General features: G+C 42.5%; 1 protein-coding gene across 2 annotated transcripts in view; it reads right to left on the reverse strand.

Moving 5' to 3' along the window:
- Positions 1–9359: 9359 nt before the first annotated feature.
- Positions 9360–22456, reverse strand: part of ndst1b (N-deacetylase/N-sulfotransferase (heparan glucosaminyl) 1b) — a 73286-nt gene continuing 60189 nt past the window's right edge. For both annotated transcript variants that reach the window (XM_041894449.2, XM_041894450.2), the window contains exons 10-15: positions 16953–17076; positions 16118–16292; positions 15632–15802; positions 13524–13633; positions 12872–12974; positions 9360–12137 (exon numbers count right to left, since the gene is read on the reverse strand). In XM_041894449.2, the coding sequence (XP_041750383.1) occupies positions 12018–12137; positions 12872–12974; positions 13524–13633; positions 15632–15802; positions 16118–16292; positions 16953–17076 (803 nt within the window). In that variant the 3' untranslated portion in view covers positions 9360–12017. The remainder of the gene's footprint in view (positions 12138–12871; positions 12975–13523; positions 13634–15631; positions 15803–16117; positions 16293–16952; positions 17077–22456) is intronic.

Here is a 22456-nt window from a genome sequence, read left to right on the forward strand (position 1 = left end):
ACTACCACCAAGCGGTTCATATGTAGCCTACACAGCACCCCAAAAATATGGTACAGCAACAATTTGCACAAATTTCAACTAGTGAAATTCTGTTGTTAAAAACAAAACAAAATCTGCTATTTAGTCCTGTCATATACCGTACCAAATTATACTATTTATTTTCTGCATTAAAGAATACAATGCCAAATGTCAAAATCCTCTAACTGTATAAAAACCTCCCCCGGAATGTAGGCCTATACAAAGTTGTCATAGTCCATCCCGGAGTCGCCTCTACACTGTTGACGTTGAGACTGGTGTTTTGCGGGTACTATTTAATGAAGCAGCCAGTTGAGGACCTGTGAGGCGTCTGTTTCTCAAACTAGACAGTTTAATGTATTTGTCCTCTTGCTCAGTTGTGCACCGGGGCCTCCCACTCCTCTTTCTAGTTTGCGCTGTTTTGTGAAGGGGGTAGTACACAGCGTTGTACAAGATCTTCAGTTTCTTGGTAATTTCTCGCATGGAATAGCCTTCATTTCTCAGAACAAGAATAGACTGACGAGTTTCAGAAGAAAATTATTTGTTTCTGGCCATTTTGAGCCTGTAATCAAACCCACAATTTCTGATGCTCCATATACTGAACTAGTCTCAAGAAGACCAGTTTTATTGCTTATATAATCAGCACAACAGTTTTCAGCTGTGCTAACATAATTGCAAAAGGGTTTTCTAATGATCAATTAGCCTTTTAAAATGATAAACTTTCATTAGCAAACACAACGTGCCATTGGAACACAGGACTAATGGTTGCTGATAATGGGCCTCTGTATGCCTATGTAGATATTCCGTTAAGAATCAGCCGTTTCCAGCTACAATAGCCATTTACAACATTAACAATGTCTACACTGTATTTCTGATCAATTTGATGTTCTTTTAATGGACAAAACTTTTCTTTTCTTTTGAAAACAAGGACATTTCTAAGTGACCCCAAACTTTTGAACGGTAGTGTATATGTACAGTTGAAGTCGGAAGTTTAAATACACTTAGGTTGGAGTCATTAAAACTTGTTTTTCAACCACTCCACAAATTTCTTGTTAACAAACTATAGTTTTGGCAAGTCGGTTAGGACATCTACTTTGTGCATGACACAAGTCTTTTTTTCCAACAATTGTTTACAGACAGATTATTTCACTTATAATTCACTGTATCCCAATTCCAGTGGGTCAGAAGTTTACATACACTAAGTAGACTGTGCCTTTAAACAGCTTGGACAATTCCAGAAAATGATGTCATGGCTTTAGAAGCTTCTGATAGGCTAGTTGACATCAATTGAGTCAATTGGAGGTGTACCTGTTGATGTATTTCAAGGCCTACCTTCAAACTCAGTGCCTCTTTGCTTGACATCAAGGGAAAATCAAAAGAAATCAGCCAAGACCTCAGAAAAAGAATTGTAGACCTCCACAAGTCTGGTTCATCCTTGGGAGCAATTTCCAAATGCCTGAAGGTACCACGTTCATCTGTACAAACAATAGTACGCAAGTATAAAAACCATGGGACCACGCAGCCGTCATACCACTCAGGAAGGAGACGCGTTCTGTCTCCTAGAGATGAACGTACTTTGGTGCGAAAAGTGCAAATCAATCCCAGAGCAACAGCAAAGGACCTTGTGAAGATGCTGGAGGAAACAGGTACAAAAGTATCGATATCCACAGTAAAACGAGTCCTATATCGACATAACCTGAAAGGTCGCTCAGCAAGGAAGAAGCCACTGCTCCAAAACCGCCATAAAAAAGCCAGACTACGGTTTGCAACTGCACATGGGGACAAAGATCTTACTTTTTGGAGAAATGTCCTCTGGTCTGATGAAACAAAAATAGAACTGTTTGGCCATAATGACCATTGTTATGTTTGGAGGAAAAAGGGGGTTGCTTGCAAGCCAAAGAACACCATCCCAACCGTGAAGCACGGGGGTGGCAGCATCATGCTGTGGGGGTGCTTTGCTGCAGGAGGGTCTGGTGCACTTCACAAAATAGATGGCATCATGAGGAAGGAAAATTATGTGGATATATTGAAGCAACATCTCAAGACATCAGTCAGGAAGTTAAATCTTGGTCACAAATGGGTCTTCCAAATGGACAATGACCCCAAGCATACTACCAAAGTTGTGGCAAAATGGCTTAAGGGCAACAAAGTCAAGGTATTGGAGTGGCCATCACAAAGCCCTGACCTCAATCCTATAGAACATTTAAGGGCAGAACTGAAAAAGCGTGTGCGAGCAAACCTGACTCAGTTACACCAGCTCTGTCAAGAGGAATGGGCCAAAATTCACCCAACTTATTGTGGGAAGCTTGTGGAAGGCTACCTGAAACGTTTGACCCAAGTTAAACAATTTAAAGGCAATGCTACCAAATACTAATTGAGTGTATGTAAACTTCTGACCCACTGGGAATGTGATGAAAGAAATAAAAGCTTAAATAAATCATTCTCTCTACTATTATTCTGACATTTCACATTCTTAAAATAAAGTGGTGATCCTAACTGACCTAAGACAGGGACTTTTTACTTCGATTAAATGTCAGGAATTGTGAAAAACTGAGTTTAAATGTATTTGGCTAATGTGTATGTAAACTCCCGACTTCAACTGTACTTATATGTGTGGATACATATATCTGTATATATGGGCATAATAATTATATGCTCATATACAGTACCAGTCAAAAGTTTGGACACACCCACTAATTCCAGGGTTTTTCTTTCTTTTTACTATTTTTCACATTGTAGAAAATCCCCAAACCATCACACCACCACCACCATGCTTGACTTTTTGTATGATGTTCTTACTGTGGAATGCAGAGTTTGGTTTTCACCAGGCATTACTGGAACCATGTCTTCCAAAAAGACTGTCCATAGAACGTTCTTCCCAGAGTCTTGATGATCATCCAGGTGCTTTTTGGCAAACTTGAGTCAACTTTTTGGACGAGATGGGTCCCATTATGCCTGGCGAAAACCAAACTCTGCATTCCACAGTAAGAACATCATACCAAAGGTCAAGCATGGTGGTGGTGGTGTGATGGTTTGGGGATGCTTTGCTGCCTCAGGACCTGGACGACTTGCCTTAATAGAAGGAACCATGAATTCTGCTCTGTATCAGAGAATTCTACAGGAGACAGTATCCAGCAGATCCCAACATTGCATCAATGGCACTGCCCGTGCGCTTACCGACTCCATTATGAGACAGATACAATGTTGCGATCTCTATACATCTCTATGCACTAACAGGACAGATTTTGAGGAAGAGGCTAGAATCTCGTTTCTTATGATTATCAGTCAATTTTACCTTCAAAAATCTCCAAACTGCACACATAGAAATGGTTTCCATGAGTTCGTCTGACTCTTGGTAAGTAGAGTGAAAAAAGGAAATCTGGAAATCTCGCAGTATCCCTTTAATCCATATCAGTGTCTGCGATAATATTCACCATTCTTTCTGCCATGAGTCATTTATAAGTCATATTCTTTTAAAAACAATATCATGAAGATACCCGCACACTGTCAAATGCTTATTTGTAATCGATGAAGAAAAAACCTACTCACCGGGTATTGTTTCAGGATCCAATTTGTCTTTTAGCTCCCCACCTTTTCTCCTCTTTTAGCTTTGCCACCTAGAATTGTTCAAATGAAATACATTCAATGTGTCATAAATAATTCCCCAAAGCCAAATATTTAAATTTGAGTTAGGTCTAAAGATCATGACTCTGGTTTAGCTGTACAATGCTACAAATAATACATATGTCACGCTCTGGTTCCGGGACTTGGTATTTTAGCCAGAGTGTGTTAAGTATTGTTGTGTTTGGGTTGGTTGGGTGGTTATTGGTTGTTTCTGTGTTTGGGTGAGTGACTCCCAATCAGTGGTAACGAGTGTCAGCTGTCGGCTCGTTATCTCTGATTGGGAGCCATATTTAAACTGTCATTGTTCACCTTGGGGTTGTGGGTTTTTGTTCTATGTTCAGTCGGTGTAACTGAGGACGTCACGGATCGTGTTTTTGTTTTGTCGTGTGTTTCTACATTAAAATCATCATGTTCACTCCCAACGCTGCGCTTTGGTCGTACTTCATTGGCGCCCGTGACAGAAAAACCCACCACAACGAGACCAAGCAGCAGTTGGATAACGAGTGGTGGAGCCAGAAGAGCGAAGGTTGGGAGAGGACTATGGAGGCCTGGTCCACCGAGAGGAGAGACCCCCAGAAAATTTTTAGGGGGCTCACGACGTCGGGGCAGAAGGTGTACGGCCCGGAGGAGTGCAAGAGGTTGGCAGATATGGCCGCCAGTTTAAGGGGGCCACTGGTTACGAAGGGGATGGAAAGTGTGGAGGCACGGCGAGAGGTACTGGGGGGTGTTTCCAGTCCGGTCCGGCCCGTTCCTGATCCCCGTGTAGGGCCAGGGGTGTGTGTCCCCAGTGCGGTTCTGTCTGTTCCTGTTCCTCGCATTGAACCTACGGTGCGCGTCGCCAGCCCGACTCGGCCCGTTCCTGCTCCCCGCACCAAGTCTGTGGTGCGTTTCGCCAGCCCAGCCCGGCCTGTCCCTGCTCAACGCACCAAGCCTACGGGGTGCGTCGCCAGCCCAGCTCGGCCTGTTCCTGCGCCCCGCGCCAGGCCTACGGGGTGCGTCGCCAGCCCAGCCCGGCCTGTCTCTGCTCTACGCACCAAGACTACGGTGTGCGTCGTCGGCCCAACTCGGACTGTTCCTGCCACTCGCACCAGGCTAAGGGGGCGAGTCGTCAACCTGGTTCAGCCTATTCCTGCTACTCGCACCAAGCCAGGGAGGCGAGTCGTCAACCTGAGGAGGTCCGTTCCGGCTCCACGTACCAAGCCGAGGGTGCGTATCGTCGGCCAGGTCCGGTCCATCCCTGTCTCACGCGCCAAGCTAGGGGTGCGCGTCATCAGTTTGGATCCAGCCAGCTGGGTTGGATTGGACCGGGGCCATTACGGGGGGAGTTATGTAGGGTGGTGGTCAAGCCCGGAGCCGGAGCCGCCTCCGAGGAGCAACACCCACCCAGCCCTCCCCTATTTGGGGTTTTGAGGCGCGGTCGCAGTCCGCGCCTTTGGGGGGAGTACTGTCACGCTCTGGTTCCGGGACTTGGTATTTTAGCCAGAGTGTGTTAAGTATTGTTGTGTTTGGGTTGGTTGGGTGGTTATTGGTTGTTTCTGTGTTTGGGTGAGTGACTCCCAATCAGTGGTAACGAGTGTCAGCTGTCGGCTCGTTATCTCTGATTGGGAGCCATATTTAAACTGTCATTGTTCACCTTGGGGTTGTGGGTTTTTGTTCTATGTTCAGTCGGTGTAACTGAGGACGTCACGGATCGTGTTTTGTTTTGTCGTGTGTTTCTACATTAAAATCATCATGTTCACTCCCAACGCTGCGCTTTGGTCGTACTTCATTGGCGCCCGTGACAACATACATATATATACAGACTATACCACAGCCATGGATGTCAATCAAGGGAGCCCCCCACACCTCTCTGATTCAGAGGGGTTGGGTTAAATACGGAAGACACATTTCAGTTGAATGCATTCAGTTGTACAACTGACTCTGTATCCCCCTTTCCCTTTCCATAGTCCCATAGAATTAGAATGAGTAAAACGGACATTCCCATCAGACAGTGTTGGTTTGCGTGAACAGCAACTAGCCTCTTTTCACAGGCAATGTGCCTCCGGTTACCTGTTATCCTTATATGTTCATTCTGAGATGGAGACCCCCCAAAAATGACCCAATGTGATTGGATCTTCTTCAAACTTGGAGACTACAAATTCGACTGAGCCTGAGAAAGCTTCTCCATCACCCGCAAGGCCCAGCCCTTCCATGATCTAAGGGCCTATGCCCCTTATAGTAATTCTAATTCTACGGTCTATACGATCTCTGTACATACCTCTCAGGTTGCTTTTCAGCAACATGTCAACATCAAAAGCACCCAACAGCGCTCTTGTCATGGCAGTGGAACTGTTGGCCTGGTTGCATTAGCGCCCTCCAGGCGTTCTTTGGGACCATAATGTTTGAGCCTGGGTGAATTTTGATCTGCAAAACATGAATAATTCAGTCAGATGCTGTAAAAGACTATAAAGTACTGTAAGTAAAGTAACATAATACATTACCTTTATTTAAAATAGTCATGCTAACTTGACTTGTATTTAAAATATACCATTATCTTAACCTCAGATTATATAAAGGTTAACAATCATGTACTGTTTCAATAAAAATAAATACACATATAAGGAAGCCTGTTTTAACCTTTATAGCTAAATAAACCATAAACCAAATCAGCCATCTCAATACTGAGCCAGCCTACGGTAGCCACTAAGCTAATAGCAATAGACTTAGTGTATACAGTAAATTGTTTTAATAATAATACAACTCTGTAATATATAACACTTGGAATCTGGAGATGTCAGGGCCTAGAAAATATAAACGGAGTAGAAAAGAAACCACAATATTACCTCAGAGGAGCTATGAATCAATAAATTCAAACCAGAATATTAGCTGGCACCATTTCTTCATGTTATTCTATGGGCTAGGCTAGCTTAGCCGCAAACCCAGTCATCTTTATGTCAAGATCGCTTATGGTTTTCACTCGATCAGTTTACACATTTAAACTTTACAAGTTCAACATAAAAGGTAAATATCACTCAGAACACCATTTAAACTCCATCATTTTCTATAGATAATGTGCTTGTGTACAGTAGCGGTGCGTGGGTAAAATCACTGTGGAAGCCAAGCCAGGAAAAAAGCCATATTACAACCTACTGTATGTGTTGTGATAACTGCGTTGTTTGCTCTATAACCTGTTAGTTAATGTGCCTTGCGACCGTGATATATAGGCCTAAGGCCGAGACAATAAGAAGACACAGTGTTAGAATAAATTCAACCACACCTTTGTTTCATCACAAAACTGAAGTTAGAAGAGCAACCTCTGTCCGGTGAAGTCCATAAAGCATGTTGCATGTAACAAACAGTTACAAGACCTACAGTATGGTCAAGCAAGCTAATGTTTACGACATTTTCGGACTACTAAACAACTATTGATTTAGAACCATGGAGAGTTACTGCAAGTCGCAATGAAAACAGGAGCTACCTCCACTATTCCAGCACCATTTCATCTTCAACATTTCAACATTAACAAATCACCTATGCTTAGTCTAATACAGTGAGAACTAAAAGATACCAAAAACAATTTAGTCCAATCAACGTCAGCTAAATATGATGTGGCTGTCCATGGTTCTGATTTCTCTGTGTGCGAGTGTGCGTTCGTGCAAGTAGAAAAAACATGTTGACTCACCCTACTTGTAGAGAAATGCCAATGCCATCCTCCGCTCTTTCATGTTGACGAAACGGTCTATGACTCTGTCATACAGTACATGCTTTTATTTTTTGTTGTCCTAGGCTACCTGGATAAAATGCTTGCTCGCTAGGCTAACTTATTTTCATTGTTAACATTAGCCTTCTACATCTAGCTACATACTTAACTTCCATCCTCTCAGGCCAGGGGCACAATGTATGAATTTATGGTTGGATCAGAATCGACGTTACAATCATTGGCCAGGACAGAGAATTAAGTAAAACCACAAGTCCAAATCCCTATCTCCATCCATTGCTAATTTAGGAAAGGGACAATCTTAGCTAGCTAGCCACCGGAGGACAACAACACAATGAGATGCAACAATTCAAGTTGTTTCTGTCAATTATGTATTGCTCTCTATGTCATGTGATTGGAGTGAAGCCAAATCCAAACTGGCTTCCCTTGACACTTTTTTTTGGTGCGCCAGCACCATTCACAGTTGAGCTCGCTCAGTTTATCTCAACGCTGATTGGCTATTATTTTATACTTCTTTTATCAAGGGAAGCCAAATGCTCGCTGGCTTCCCTTGCATTCAATGCTACAATGTCATACTCTTTTTGACCAGACAGCATCAGATAGATAGCCTACACATACAGAGACAGAGGGGCACTGTTTTGCAATTATAAACCTACAATAGTTGTCTGCCACATCTCAACATGAGATGGCAAGTATCATCTACGGTAGCTACAAGAAACAATAAAGTAGCAATAATGTTGCCTAACACCAAATGCAATGACTAAATCATGAATCCCTACATGTATGTATGGTTTTTAAATATATGTTATGTAAAAAAAAAACTTTTATGGAATACATTTCAAAGCAATAAATGCATTGAACAACAAAAAATATGTTCTGCGTACATTTTGCATGATGAAAATATATATCCATATTATAATTATTTTATATGGGGTTGTGAGATTTATATATGCGTTTTAAATACATTATCATATATTTTAAAATATATGTCACGTTTTTTGATATATATGGCCATACATTACTTTTCCCTATCCTGTTCCGGCAGGATCCGGCTCAAATTAAGCACTGGATTTACTGTTATTTGACAGCTAAGAAGAAAATGTACAGTCACTCACCACGTTTCCATCCAGTTTTTATGCAAGTAAAGTCATACCTTATAAAAAAAAAAAAAAAAAAATGACTGAGCTGTGATGGAAACAGGTAGTTTCAGTACAATTTTATAAATGCCGACAGATTATTTGTTTGTTCGACATGGGATCTTTTTGTGTCAGTGAAATTGAGTATGACAAATTGTGGTGGAAACGCCTTTACGCGCAAATATTGATATAATAACCATCACTTAGAAGTAAATTTGGAGTCACGCGATTATATGTGTGTGGTCCTCCAACTACGACTCTATAGACACAATACAGTTTATTAGGCTACAGATGAAATAAGTTATGATGAACTTCACAGGGTGGTGAAAGTGCAAGATGATCTTAATGCTCCTTTCCCATAAATATCAAGGGTCTTATTCTGGTGACATGATTGATGCTTGCCTGCCGTTTGACAAATAAAACTATTCTCGCTCTTATCCATAATAATCTCATAATGTAAACTAGCCTACCCGCACTGTATCTGCGAGCTGTTCGATAGAGCGCAAATGCCAGGACCAGAGTAGGGGCATTTGCTATTTAACGCAAAAGTTTGACAAACTATCAGTAGAATTGAAAATGCGATGGAAACACATTGAACTTTAATGTTTTATTTGGTACATGAAAATGTAAGCGAAAAAAACGTGTGCATTACGTCATCACGCACTGACTTAAATCCGCAACGAATCTGTTCCGTGCGAAAATGCGCATATTTTCTTTAGGTGGGTTTTACAATATTCACATGAAAATCTGTCGCCAATTGGATAAAACCTAGTTTATGAGCCACATTGGTTTACACAGCTTTCAGGGTGGCTCCCTGTCCTGCTCTTATCACATTACTTGCTCCAAGAGATCGTCATCAACTACAAAATTAAAATGCATGACAAAAGTTAAAAAGACAGTGGTTTCTTTATTTGGAAATTAAAAATCACAAAAATATTAGCTACCAACAATAAAAAATATTAACAACAATTGGTTGATTGTACAGTCCAGATGATTATCATTTCCTTATAGTTAATTAATTATCACTACTCAATGTCCAACATTATCATACAGAGTGAAATTCACTGGGACTTTTGCTGAGTGAGTGGGGTAATGAAGGAACTGCCCACAGACATGGGAACGTGCTCGGCCCATCTCCTGACCATCGTGTCTATAGGCTCAAACAACAACACAACACCCTCCCTGATACTCTGAACCAGAACACTTGTACCATATATTGCATTGTAAAACAGCTCAAAATCAAAGGAAATGACAAGACAAAGGAAATGACAAGACAAAGGATTTGTGAATATATCACAGCTCCTTGAGCAAATTGAAATGAGAGCAGCATTTGTGCATGCGTGTGTGTCACCACACAAGGTGCATGATTCAGTACCTTAAATACAATTAACCTAGAATGGTCCCATAAGACCACACTTGTTTACACGAGTCCAAGTAATACACAATGCTAAATGGACCCTTGTTTTCTGGAGCACTGCAAAATCCCTCAAACAAACAAGGACTGTTCTCTTTAACAGGAAAGTTGTACCAAAACCTTCTTCTTTCACTTAGTGTTGAGAAATAAATATTGTGCTTCTAGGAGAGCATGGATTCAGAGTAGATCATGTGTCTGTACATACTCAATTGTAATACAACAAAGAAACATTAACCTCCCAGATATGTTCTTATTATTTGTATCTGTCTCCATAGCATCTAACAGGAGATAAAACGATGTGAGTTTACATTCCTCTATCCTTGACTAATAAACTGAGAAATGAAAAGGCTCTCAATGTGTCCTGTATAGAAAACTCCAGTTCCTCCAGAGGGTGGGATTAACAGTCTTGAATTTGCAGCTTCAAATCCAATTTCACCTCTTCATTTTCCCCAAAGTCTTTGCAGAACACACCTGATTGGACACTTTGAAATGGGCTAGGGCTATAAGCTGCAGTGATGAATAATGTATGAGGATGACATGGTGCAGTGTGAACCTTTAAGAGCCATCCTACATGGAAGGATACGGACCACTTCTTACAGGCGGCCATTTACACTACCATCTGATTCAGTGGGCTTGCGTTCAAAGGGCATACTAAATACTAAATCAACCACTGCAGAGCTAAATGCTGCAGAGCTAGATACATGTTGCTGTGACCTACGCTCCTCTGGTGTGTTGGTTTGACAACAACATGTGGCAAAGCCATTCCAAGTGAAAGGGAAGACGGTGTTGTCTGTAACTGGACATCACGACACTAGGGCTAAGGGTCCCAGTATACTTCCCAAGTGGAGCCGATCAAAAGATATCCTTCTATTCTGCTCTCACCTATTGTACAGGCACAATATGAGGAACAAATCAGGTGACAGAATGAATAGGGAGGTGATTAAGCTGGAGTCAGATGAGTTGGGAAAGACCATGAGTCAACATACTGCTCTCCTTGCTCTATTAGAGGAAATCAAGAGATGTGCTCGGTACAGTAACACGTTGGATGGCGATGATGATGCCCATCTCCTCGGAGTGATAAATTGCAATGTCCACCTTAAGGCCTTTAAACGTGCAGCTAAATTTCTCATGCCACATTTATGTTCAGTTTGCAGTGTACTCTACAGACATGGTAGGGTCAGCTGTATTTAGGAATGGGTTTAAATATTTCATTATTAAGGCAGTTACAACCAAGGACAAGCGGGAACATTCCACTGACCAATGCAAAGCAAGCTTGTCTCGTTTGGAAATATCATTACAGTTTTCACTTTTTTAACCCACTGTACTGTGGATTCATTAAATTGAAGGCCTTAGAGACCCAAAGGTGATTTGACTTGACTGGATAAAGGTCAGGTGGTCTGTGGGAGCAATACATGGACTCCAGTTATGCTTTCAGATGAACACAGATTAAAAACATGGAACAGTTAAAAGGAACATACAAGTCTCGACAGATGCATTATGCAACCATAACAGCTTGGAAACAAATACAGACATCCAGCAGTATATGAGTGTTAATTATTAAAATATAAATTCAGAAATACTTTCAAATTAACATTCCACTCTGGCACTTGAATATCCATTATTTGCTAGTGTATTTTTCATGACTGGCACAGAGAAACAAAGTCTTTCTCCTCCCTCTGCAAAGCGCACAGAGAGTGAGTGTGTCTGTCTGTCTTTCTGTGTGAGAGACCGAATAAGAACATTGGTTCTCCTTGAGGAAATGATACATCTCTTTGATTCCTCCCTCTTCTCTCTTTGCCCCAGTGTTGCTGTGTGCATGTGCCCATGGTCAAGACGGGCACTTTGTCATTCTTTCTGAGAAAGAAATAGAACAATCCTAAACACAGTTCACGTCTCTCCTTCACCCCTGCCTCTTTTCCCTTCTGAGGCCCACACCCCAAGCTGGGGTCCCTGGTCCCTGGGGGCCACTGGGTTGAGTGGGCATGGAGGGGCTGCTGTGTCTCTCCTACTTCCTCAGCTCCTGGTCACCCCGTGTGGCGGTGACTGGCTGGAGCAGAGGGGAGAGTGCATCCCCTCTGTGTGGGCAGGTTGGGGTGGCACCTCTGTCCTTGTGTCCCCGGCCATGCTGAGGCTACCTGGTGTGGAGCAGCTCCTCCCTGAGCCAGCTGGGCAGAGGCTGGCCCATCTTATAGAGCAGCTTGGACAGCTCTATGTTGTGGTCCCTGTAATGCTCCCTAAGGAAAGAGCGAGACTGCCACAGGACAAGAGGGAGAGAGAGAGAGAGAGAGAGAGACAAATATAGGGTCATATAGTTACAAGAAAAATTCTAATAGACCAATACATCATTTGTAGCTTCCACCCTAGATTCCGTAGTTGCCCATTTAGATGGTGTTCAAATTATACTAAAATCTTCAATGTTATCATGAATATCTAACTCTATGCCCAGGGAACAATACCACATTAAATTTTACATGATCTGTCGTTAACTTAGTGTGCAGAGATTTTTTGCCCAGATACTGAGCAACTCAGGCAGCGGGCACTGCAACTCTGCTCTGTGAGTCTCATGAGCCCTGCCATTCTGACTGAAGCAGAGAGAGAAAAATCACCCGCCATTACCCAGCTAATTACCTCCGAGGTGTCTGTGCCAAAACAGTCAAGGTAACTTCAAGGACCTGAGCTCAGTGCCCACTGCCCACCTTGCCCCCCTCAAAACCCCTCTCTGTCTGCTCATTAGACACTCTACCCGATCTGGTGGCTTTCCAAACCCAGCCTGAAAGGAGCCGAGTCTGTCACAGACAAGCAATGAGATGATAAAGCAGCACTGACTGTAGGAAATACATATTTTTTTCTTCTTCTATAAAATCTATTCTAGGAGAGACAATCCAACTATATAAAAATACTTGCTTTTCAAGGTGACAAAAGTGAAATAAGTGTTGAATAATTTAATACACTTTTATGTTTAGGGAAAGGTTAATAATAAATTACATCTGTGTCCATGTCAGGGTATTTCCGTCCTTTGCTCTTTCCCAAGCATTTGGTCTTCCCTCCATCTAACAACTGGCACCAGAACCCTTTTTTGGGATCAAACCTGGAACAGAGGAACACAGACCCATAAAATGGAGGCGGGCCAGTCAAAATGATGAAAATAAATTCTCAACAAAATCAAAAGGGAACATCCTGAACAGATGGTTTGCGGCTCTTCGTGTTTAGAGAAGAGACACGGGACAAAACATATCCATTGTCTACAGAGGATGTGGCTGACAGATGTTGCTGTTTACGAGGCTGGCTGAGTGATTATGTGGTCAAGCATCAGAGGCAGAAACAGAGATATGGGGGCTGGTGAACAGGGGGAGGCAAAAGAAAGGGTATCGGTTGTCATGGTGATGTCAAAGCGATGGTGATCCCTCCACATGGGAACATTCTGAAAATCACATCAAAGCTGTTCACAAACCAAGCACCTCTGCTCCAAACAGGAAAGATGGGCTCCTCCACAGCCACACTGGTGTTGGCCAGCTCAATACATTAATCTGCATAATGTTACATTTCAAATGGTTAGGGAAACAAAAGCCTTCATTTGCCAAGTGTTGGCTCTAGCAAGTGGGTCTACAGTATTTCCAAGGCCTAATAAGACACTCACGCTAGAATATTGTGGTAGTTCAGTGTGTTTGTCAGCCCAAGGAACTTCTGGATCTTGTCCATCACGGCAAAAGGCTCCGTCCTCAGCACCTGACCATCCAGAACCAGGATCTGAGGAACCAGTTACAACACCACAGTAGGTCAGATAGACAAGATGAGCTGTCTCAAATACAACACCAACAGTCTATACACACCTATACACACACAGTACTAACCATGCTCATACAGTATACAGTGAGGGAAACAAGTATTTGATCCCCTGCTGATTTTGTACGTTTGCCCACTGACAAAGAAATGATCAGTCTATAATTTTAATGGTAGGTTTATTTGAACAGTGAGAGACAGAATAACAACAAAAAAATCCAGAAAAACACATGTCAAAAATGTTATAAATTGATTAGCATTTTAATGAGGGAAATAAGTATTTGACCCCTCTGCAAAACATGACTTAGTACTTGGTGGCAAAACCCTTGTTGGCAATCAGAGGTCAGATGTTTATTGTAGTTGGCCACAAGGTTTGCACACATCTCAGGAGGGATTTTGTCCCACTCCTCTTTGCAGATCTTCTCCAAGTCATTAAGGTTTCGAGGCTGACGTTCTCAATCAGAAAGATTTCTGGCTCCCAGGTGTCTTTTATACAGGTAACAAGCTGAGATTAGGAGCACACTCTTAAAGGGAGTGCTCCTAATCTCAGTTTGTTACCTGTATAAAAGACACCTGTCCACAGAAGCAATCAATCAATCAGATTCCAAACTCTCCACCATGGCCAAGACCAAAGAGCTCTCCAAGGATGTCAGGGACAAGATTGTAGACCTACACAAGGCTGGAATGGGCTACAAGACCATCGCCAAGCAGCTTGGTGAAAAGGTGACAAAAGTTAGTGCGATTATTCGCAAATGGAAGAAACACAAAAGAACTGTCAATCTCCCTCGGCCTGGGGAGATCTCACCTCGTGGAATAGCAATGATCATAAGAACGGTGAGGAATCAGCCCAGAACTACACGGGAGGATCTTGTCAATGATCTCAAGGCAGCTGGGACCATAGTCACCAAGAAAACAATTGGTAACACACTACGCCCTGAAGGACTGAAATCCTGCAGCGCCCGCAAGGTCCCCCTGCTCAAGAAAGCACATATACATGCCCGTCTGAAGATTGCCAATGAACATCTGAATGATTCAGAGGAGAACTGGGTGAAAGTGTTGTGGTCAGATGAGACCAAAATCGAGCTCTTTGGCATCAACTCAACTTGCCGTGTTTGGAGGAAGAGGAATGCTGCCTAAGACCCCAAGAACACCATCCCCACCGTCAAACATGGAGGTGGAAACATTATGTGTTTTTCTGCTAAGGGGACAGGACAACTTCACCGCATCAAAGGGACGATGGACGGGGCCATGTACCGTCAAATCTTGGGTGAGAACCTCCTTCCCCCAGCCAGGGCATTGAAAATGGGTCGTGGATGGGTATTCCAGCATGACAATGACCCAAAACACATGGCCAAGGCAACAAAGGAGTGGCTCAAGAAGAAGCACATTAAGTTCCTGGAGTGGCCTAGCCAGTCTCCAGACCTTAATCCCATAGAAAATCGGTGGAGGGAGCTGAAGGTTCGAGTTGCCAAACGTCAGCCTCGAAACCTTAATGACTTGGAGAAGATCTGCAAAGAGGAGTGGGACAAAATCCCTCCTGAGATGTGTGCAAACCTTGTGGCCAACTACAATAAACATCTGACCTCTGATTGCCAACAAGGGTTTTGCCACCAAGTACTAAGTCATGTTTTGCAGAGGGGTCAAATACTTATTTCCCTCATTAAAATGCAAATCAATTCATAACATTTTTGACATGCGTTTTTCTGGATTTTTTTGTTGTTATTCTGTCTCTCACTGTTCAAATAAACCTACCATTAAAATGATAGACTGATCATTTCTTTGTCAGTGGGCAAACGTACAAAATCAGCAGGGGATCAAATACTTTTTTCCCCTCACTGTATACAGACTGAATAAATAAATGTTTGTTTCCATTTAACCACATGCTTTTGCCCAATCACTTACTGACAACTGTAAACACACATGACTATAAGCATGCACACCTGGGACCCAGATGACCAAACGTACCTGGCTGGGTTGGTAGTGGTTGAGCCAGCGGTCCAGATGGGTGGCATACCAGCCCGGTACCATACAGCGGTTCTGGAGCACCCGCAGCTTGATGGGGGCATCGCGGCCAGCAGTGATGACATCATGGAAAGTATACTTCAGGGCGACTGAGTCGCCATGGGCACGTTGGTGCTGGGGCAGAACAGACAGATATGACATCACAGTCAGCCCATCTTGCCAGATTCATCCACAGCTCTGTGTCCTTGCAGAGGGCATTCCAACTCATTTCACACTCCTACAAACCGGTACATCACCTATTTCTATACCAGGATATTAGATAATTTATTTCCAAGCTCAAGGGAAATCATCAATGCAGCTGACCTGGAAAAGGAGTGAAGCTACCCTCAAGCCACCCACAACATTTCACCCAATTGCTCTCCCTATAATAGAGTCTGATGTTGGAAATGGAACAGTGGGAAGTGTTTTTTCTCTGGGAGGGAGGCTCACCTGGTACCATGAGTAGGCCCTGTCTGCAGGGTTGATCAGGATGGTGATGATTTTGGCCTTGGGCAGGAGGGCGGCTGCCCGCCGTGCAGCCACCTCTGAGTCAAAGTAGTTGGCACTCTTCTCAAAGTAGAAGTCTGAGCTGGTGTTGGAGGGTAGGGGAAAGTACTCCATGTACCTGTTCCAGCGAGGAAAAACAGACAGAGCGGTTTGAATCAGGTTAGATTAATCTTTGTCACCAAAAGACAATTCCTTTGCAGCATTTAAGTACAACATAACAGTATAACAACAACAATTACCTGACAAAAAGGATCAGAATGATTCAAGATAAACTATATAATTCTTGTCCATATAACAAATACCAATATCCTATGTAAACAACACAGACTAGTTTCATTTTTCATCAATAACTATGAAAATTATGAAATGTTTGGGATAAAACATATGACTGCACCGGCATAAACCAGTCACTAGCTGAATGGGAGTAAGAGACTGATTTTCCACAACTGAGCCCACCACACACATTAATCCAATGGTCTGCTTTCTGTTAATCAATGATTGAGCTCAGAGGGGGATGAACCAAAGCCTCTCCCTTTGAAGGATGAAACATTCCTCTAAAGCCAAAAATACTAACTGGAATATGTCTCAAAACTGTGCAACTCAGTTGGTTTAATATACTATGAAAAGCATGGTGGTTAACATGAGCAATTTATCTCTCCATTCCAACATGCTGCCCCCAAAACACAACCAGGACTGTTGGAAATGTCTTGGAGAAGAGGAATTAGTGCCGGAGTGGTGGCAATGCAAATGATCGAGTAGGACAAGGGGAGTCACATACCAGTCGATGCCCCTGTGGTAGTTGTGGCCATTGAAGAACTGGATCTCCTCAAAGGTCTCCTTGCTGGGGTAGTTACTGGTCAGATCAGGATGCATCCCCAGGAACAGATACAGGGCTGTGGTGCCTGCACAGAGACCAGGACTTTTCATGAGTATTGCTGATACAAATATCCAATATAGATACTATTAGGCAATGTATATATGTTAGATATTAGACATAGTGCCTTCAGAAAGTATTCACACCCCTTCACTTTTTGCTAATTTTGTTGTGTTACAAAGTGGGATTAAAATGGATTTAATTATCATTTTTGGTCAACGATCTACACAAAATACTCTATAATGTCATAGTGGAAGAACAATTCTTACATGTATTAAAAATGAATGATAAATAAAACACTAATATACCTTGATTAGATAACTACTCACCCCCCTGAGACAATACATGTTAGTAACACCTTGGCAGCAATTACAGCTGTGAATCTTTCTCTATAAGAGCTTTCCACACCTGGATTGTACAATATTTGCCCATTATTCTTTAACAAATTCTTTAAGCTCTGTCAAGTTGGTTGTTGATCATTGCTAGAAAGCCATTTTCAAGTCTTGCCACAGATTTAAGCCGATTTAAGTTAAAACTGTAACTAGGCCACTCAGGAACATTCAAGTGGCGCAGTGGTCTAAGGCACTGCATCGCAGTGCTAGCTGTGCCACTAGATATTCTGGTTCGAATCCAGGCTCTGTCGTAGCCGGCCGCGACCGGGAGACCCATGGGGCGGCGCACAATTGGCCCAGCGTCGTCCAGGGTAGGGGAGGGAATGGCCGGCAGGGATGTAGCTCAGTTGGTAGAGCATGGCGTTTGCAACGCCAGGGTTGTGGGTTTGATTCCCACGGGGGGCTAGTATGAAGAAATAATACAAAAAATAATGTATGCACTCACTAACTGTAAGTCGCTCTGGATAAGAGCGTCTGCTAAATGACTAAAATGTAAATGTAATGTCGTCTTGGTAAGCAACTCCAGCATAGATTTGGCCTTGTGTTTTAGGTTATTGTCCTGCTGAAAGGTGAATTAATCTCCCAGTGTCTGTTGGAAAGAAGACTGAACCAGGTTTTCCTCTAGGATTTTGCCTGTGCTTAGCTGTATTTTCAGTTTCTTTTTATCCCAGAAAATTCCCTAGTCCTTGCCGATAACAAGTATACCCACAAAATGATGTAGCCACCAACATGCTTGAACATATGAAGAGTGGTACTCAGTGATGTGCTTTGTTGGATTTGCCCCAAACATAACCCTTTGTATCCAGGACAAAAAGTTAATTTCTTTGCCACATTTCTAACTTTAGTGCCTTGTTGCAAACAGGGCAAACAGGATGCATGTTTTAGAATATTTTTATTCTGTACAGCCTTCCTTCTCTCCACTCTGTCATTTAAGTTAGTATTGTGGCGTAACTACAATGTTGTTGATCCATCCTCAGTTAAAGTCACCTTTGGCCTCATGGTGAAATCCCAGAGCGGTTTCCTTCCTCTCCGGCAATCGAGTTAGTAGTAGTGACTGTGTGTATTGATACACCATCCAAAGCCTAATTAATAACTATGCTCAAAGGGATATTCAGCGTCTGTTATTATAATAATTTTTACATCTACCAATCGGTGCCCTTCTTTGCGAGGCATTGAAAAACCTCCCTAGTCTTTGTTGTTGAATCTGTGCTTGAAATTCACTACTCGATTGAGGGACCTTACAGATAATTTTATGTGTGGGGTAGAGAGATGGGGTAGTCATTCAAAATTCATGTTAACCACTATTATTGAACACAGAATGGGTCAATACAATTTATTATGTGATTTGTTAAGCATATTATTTTACTCCTGAACTTATTTAGGCTTGCCATAAAGGGGTTGAATACTTACTGACTCAAGAGGATTTCAGCTTTTCATTTTTTATTAATTTCCAAAAGGTTCTACAAACAAAATTCCACTTTGACATTATGGGGTATTGTGCGTAGATCAGTGACACAAAATCTCAATTTAATTAATTTTTTAATTCAGGCTGTAACACAACGTGGAAAAAATCAAGGGGTGTGAATACTTTCTGAAGACACTGTAAATGCTAACCTTGCATATATTTCTGGTTCTTTACCACAGCTATTTACTACCCCTCTGAAATGTGCTAAAGCTTTAAATAGCAACAGGTCTACCTAGAGGCTGAGAGCCCAAAACACTCAACTAAGTAAGAGATAAAGTGTCAGGTAAAGAGGAGTGGTGAATGTAAAGTTGACAGACAAGATGGCTGACCAAACTATTTGTGAGTGCTGGTGCAGTTTGGTAATTACAATGGTGAAATGTGTAAATTTACTCTCAGACCCAACCCCCTAATCCGTTTTGATTGAAAAGATTAACATGGCCATTTTACAGCAATCTCAGAAGGAGGGCTATCGCTCCCTTAAGACATCTTTAAGAAGTTTAATTAGGCTACTCAGTAAACCTGAAATTCCCATTTAGTGGGGAGCAGTCAAGGTTACAATAAAACCCAATGACTGACTGCTTGCCTGCCTCTGCGGTGATCCTATAAATTAAATAAAGTGTGTGACACTCCGTAAATGACTGCCCATCTGCCATTATCCATCGCTTCTCTCCAGGCTGTCAATAAACAAAGGTTCAAGGCTGCTCCATGCCAGGCAGAGAAGCGCTTGTCTTTCTGGTGCAGTGGATCTAGTACTGTGAGCCACACCCTGGTGGTGTGTAGAGTACACTAACTGAGACATACAGTACAGTATCTATAACCTCCTAGCTGCACCTGGAACGAGCTCAGGTCATGTCTCTCTGGATGTACAGGTAACTGCCAAAATAAAGGAAACACTTGAGTAAATGGGGGATAGCGTTTTCCACCACCATCAACAAAACACCAAGGGATGGGATTTCTCGTGGAAGAAAGGTGTTGCATCCCTCTAATAGAGTTCCAGACACTTGTAGAATCCATACCAAGGTATATTGAAGCTGTTCTGGCTCATGGTGGCCCAACGCCTTATTAAAACACTTTGTGTTGGTGTTTCCTTTATTTTGACAGTTACCTACATTTACATTTTAGTCATTTAGCAGACGCTCTTATCCAGAGCGACTTACAGTTAGTATTTTATTTATTTTTTCATACTGGCCCCCCTTGGGAATCGAACCCACAACCCTGGCGTTGCAAACGCCATGCTCTACCAACTGAGCTACATATCCCTGCCGGCCATTCCCTCCCCTACCCTGGACGACGCTGGGCCAATTGTGCGCCGCCCCATGGGTCTCCCGGTCGCGGCCGGCTACGACAGAGCCTGGATTCGAACCAGGATCTCTAGTGGCACAGCTAGCACTGCGATGCAGTGCCTTAGACCACTCTATGACAGGTTAAACGACTGTCATAGAGTGGAAATGCACATTTAGGTTCCAGCTCCGAGGATACATATTCACAAATTGGGAATATGTTGATAAAGTTGAAAAACATCAACAAATAGGGTACTGACAGCTGTCAGTGTAGCTAGCTAGCATGCTTACATTATCTAGCTAGATAGCTAGCCATCTTGCTAACCTTATCTGGAGCATGTAGTGACGCAAAACCTTAGTGGTCAAAACCATTAATCTTGGGGTGACGGGGGGAGTGGGTTTGCAAAATGCCAACCTATCACGCAATTATACCATTTATAAAATGGTCAGATATATATTTATAATACAGACTAGCTCAAAAATAAGTGAAAATGTAAAAAAGATCCCAATGGATTTTGATAATTTTTATCGTATAAAAAGTGGAGGCGAGAAAACATAAGTTTGCACCCCTTATTTATATGTGCTCAGGCGGCCAATAACTTTGGAATAACTCGGTAGCTGTTTATAATTAATAAACAATGCAATGCTGGTAACAATCAAATAAAACCCAGCCCTGAAACAAAACGTAGGCTGAAAATAATTTGTATGTCATATCATAGGAAAAGACACCGTATTCACACGGATTTGGACGAAGTGGGCCCATCAGATGTCACTTCATGCCCAAATACATCATACTTTGACTAAAACAATGACTTATTGACTTAAATTGTTGTGCAACATCATGGGTAAGCTCTAGTCATCGTCTTTCAGCTCAAAAAAGTGGATTTCTACTGGTGTGTGGGTTTACAACTGATAATTGCTGCGGGTGTGGTTGCATCACTGAACTGAGGTAACCATGTTTATGATATATACAGGTAAAAGTCAGTAAATTAGAATATTTTGAAAAACTTGATTTATTTCAGTAATTGCATTCAAAAGGTGTAACTTGTACATTATATTTATTCATTGCACACAGACTGATGCATTCAAATGTTTATTTCATTTAATTTTGATGATTTGAAGTGGCAACAAATGAAAATCCAAAATTCCGTGTGTCACAAAATTAGAATATTACTTAAGGCTAATACAAAAAAGGGATTTTTTTGAAATGTTGGCCAACTGAAAAGTATGAAAATGAAAAATATGAGCATGTACAATACTCAATACTTGGTTGGAGCTCCTTTGCCTCAATTACTGCATTAATGCGGCGTGGCATGGAGTCGATGAGTTTCTGGCACTGCTCAGGTGTTATGAGAGCCCAGGTTGCTCTGATAGTGGCCTTCAACTCTTCTGCGTTGTTGGGTCTGGCATTCTGCATCTTCCTTTTCACAATACCCCACAGATTTTCTATGGGGCTAAGGTCAGGGGAGTTGGCTGGCCAATTTAGAACAGAAATACCATGGTCCGTAAACCAGGCACGGGTAGATTTTGCGCTGTGTGCAGGCGCCAAGTCCTGTTGGAACCTGAAATCTCCATCTCCATAGAGCAGGTCAGCAGCAGGAAGCATGAAGTGCTCTAAAACTTGCTGGTAGATGGCTGCGTTGACCCTGGATCTCAGGAAACAGAGTGGACCGACACCAGCAGATGACATGGCACCCCAAACCATCACTGATGGTGGAAACTTTACACTAGACTTCAGGCAACGTGGATCCTGTGCCTCTCCTGTCTTCCTCCAGACTCTGGGACCTCGATTTCCAAAGGAAATGCAAAATTTGCTTTCGTCAGAAAACATGACTTTAGACCACTCAGCAGCAGTCCAGCTCTTTTTTTCCTTAGCCCAGGTGAGACGCTTTTCGCGCTGTTTCTTGGTCAACAGTGGCTTGACACGAGGTATGCGGCAGTTGAAACCCATGTCTTTCAAGCGTCTCTTGGTGGTGGATCTTGAAGCCCTGACTCCAGCAGCTGTCCACTCCTTGTGAATCTCCCCCACATTTTTGAATGGGTTTTTTTTCACAATCTTGACTAGGCGCGGTGATCCCTATCGCTTGTACACTTTTTCTGACCACAGTTTTTCCTTCCCTTTGCCTCTCTATTAATGTGTTTGGACACAGAGCTCTGAGAACAGCCAGCCTCTTCTGCAATAACCTTTTTGTGTCTTTCCCTCCTTGTGCAATGTGTCGATGGTCGCCTTTTGGACAGCTGTCAAATCTGAAGTCTTCCCCATGTTTGTGT

This window comes from Coregonus clupeaformis, chromosome 13 (assembly GCF_020615455.1).
Source record: "Coregonus clupeaformis isolate EN_2021a chromosome 13, ASM2061545v1, whole genome shotgun sequence".
Lineage (NCBI taxonomy): Eukaryota > Metazoa > Chordata > Actinopteri > Salmoniformes > Salmonidae > Coregonus > Coregonus clupeaformis.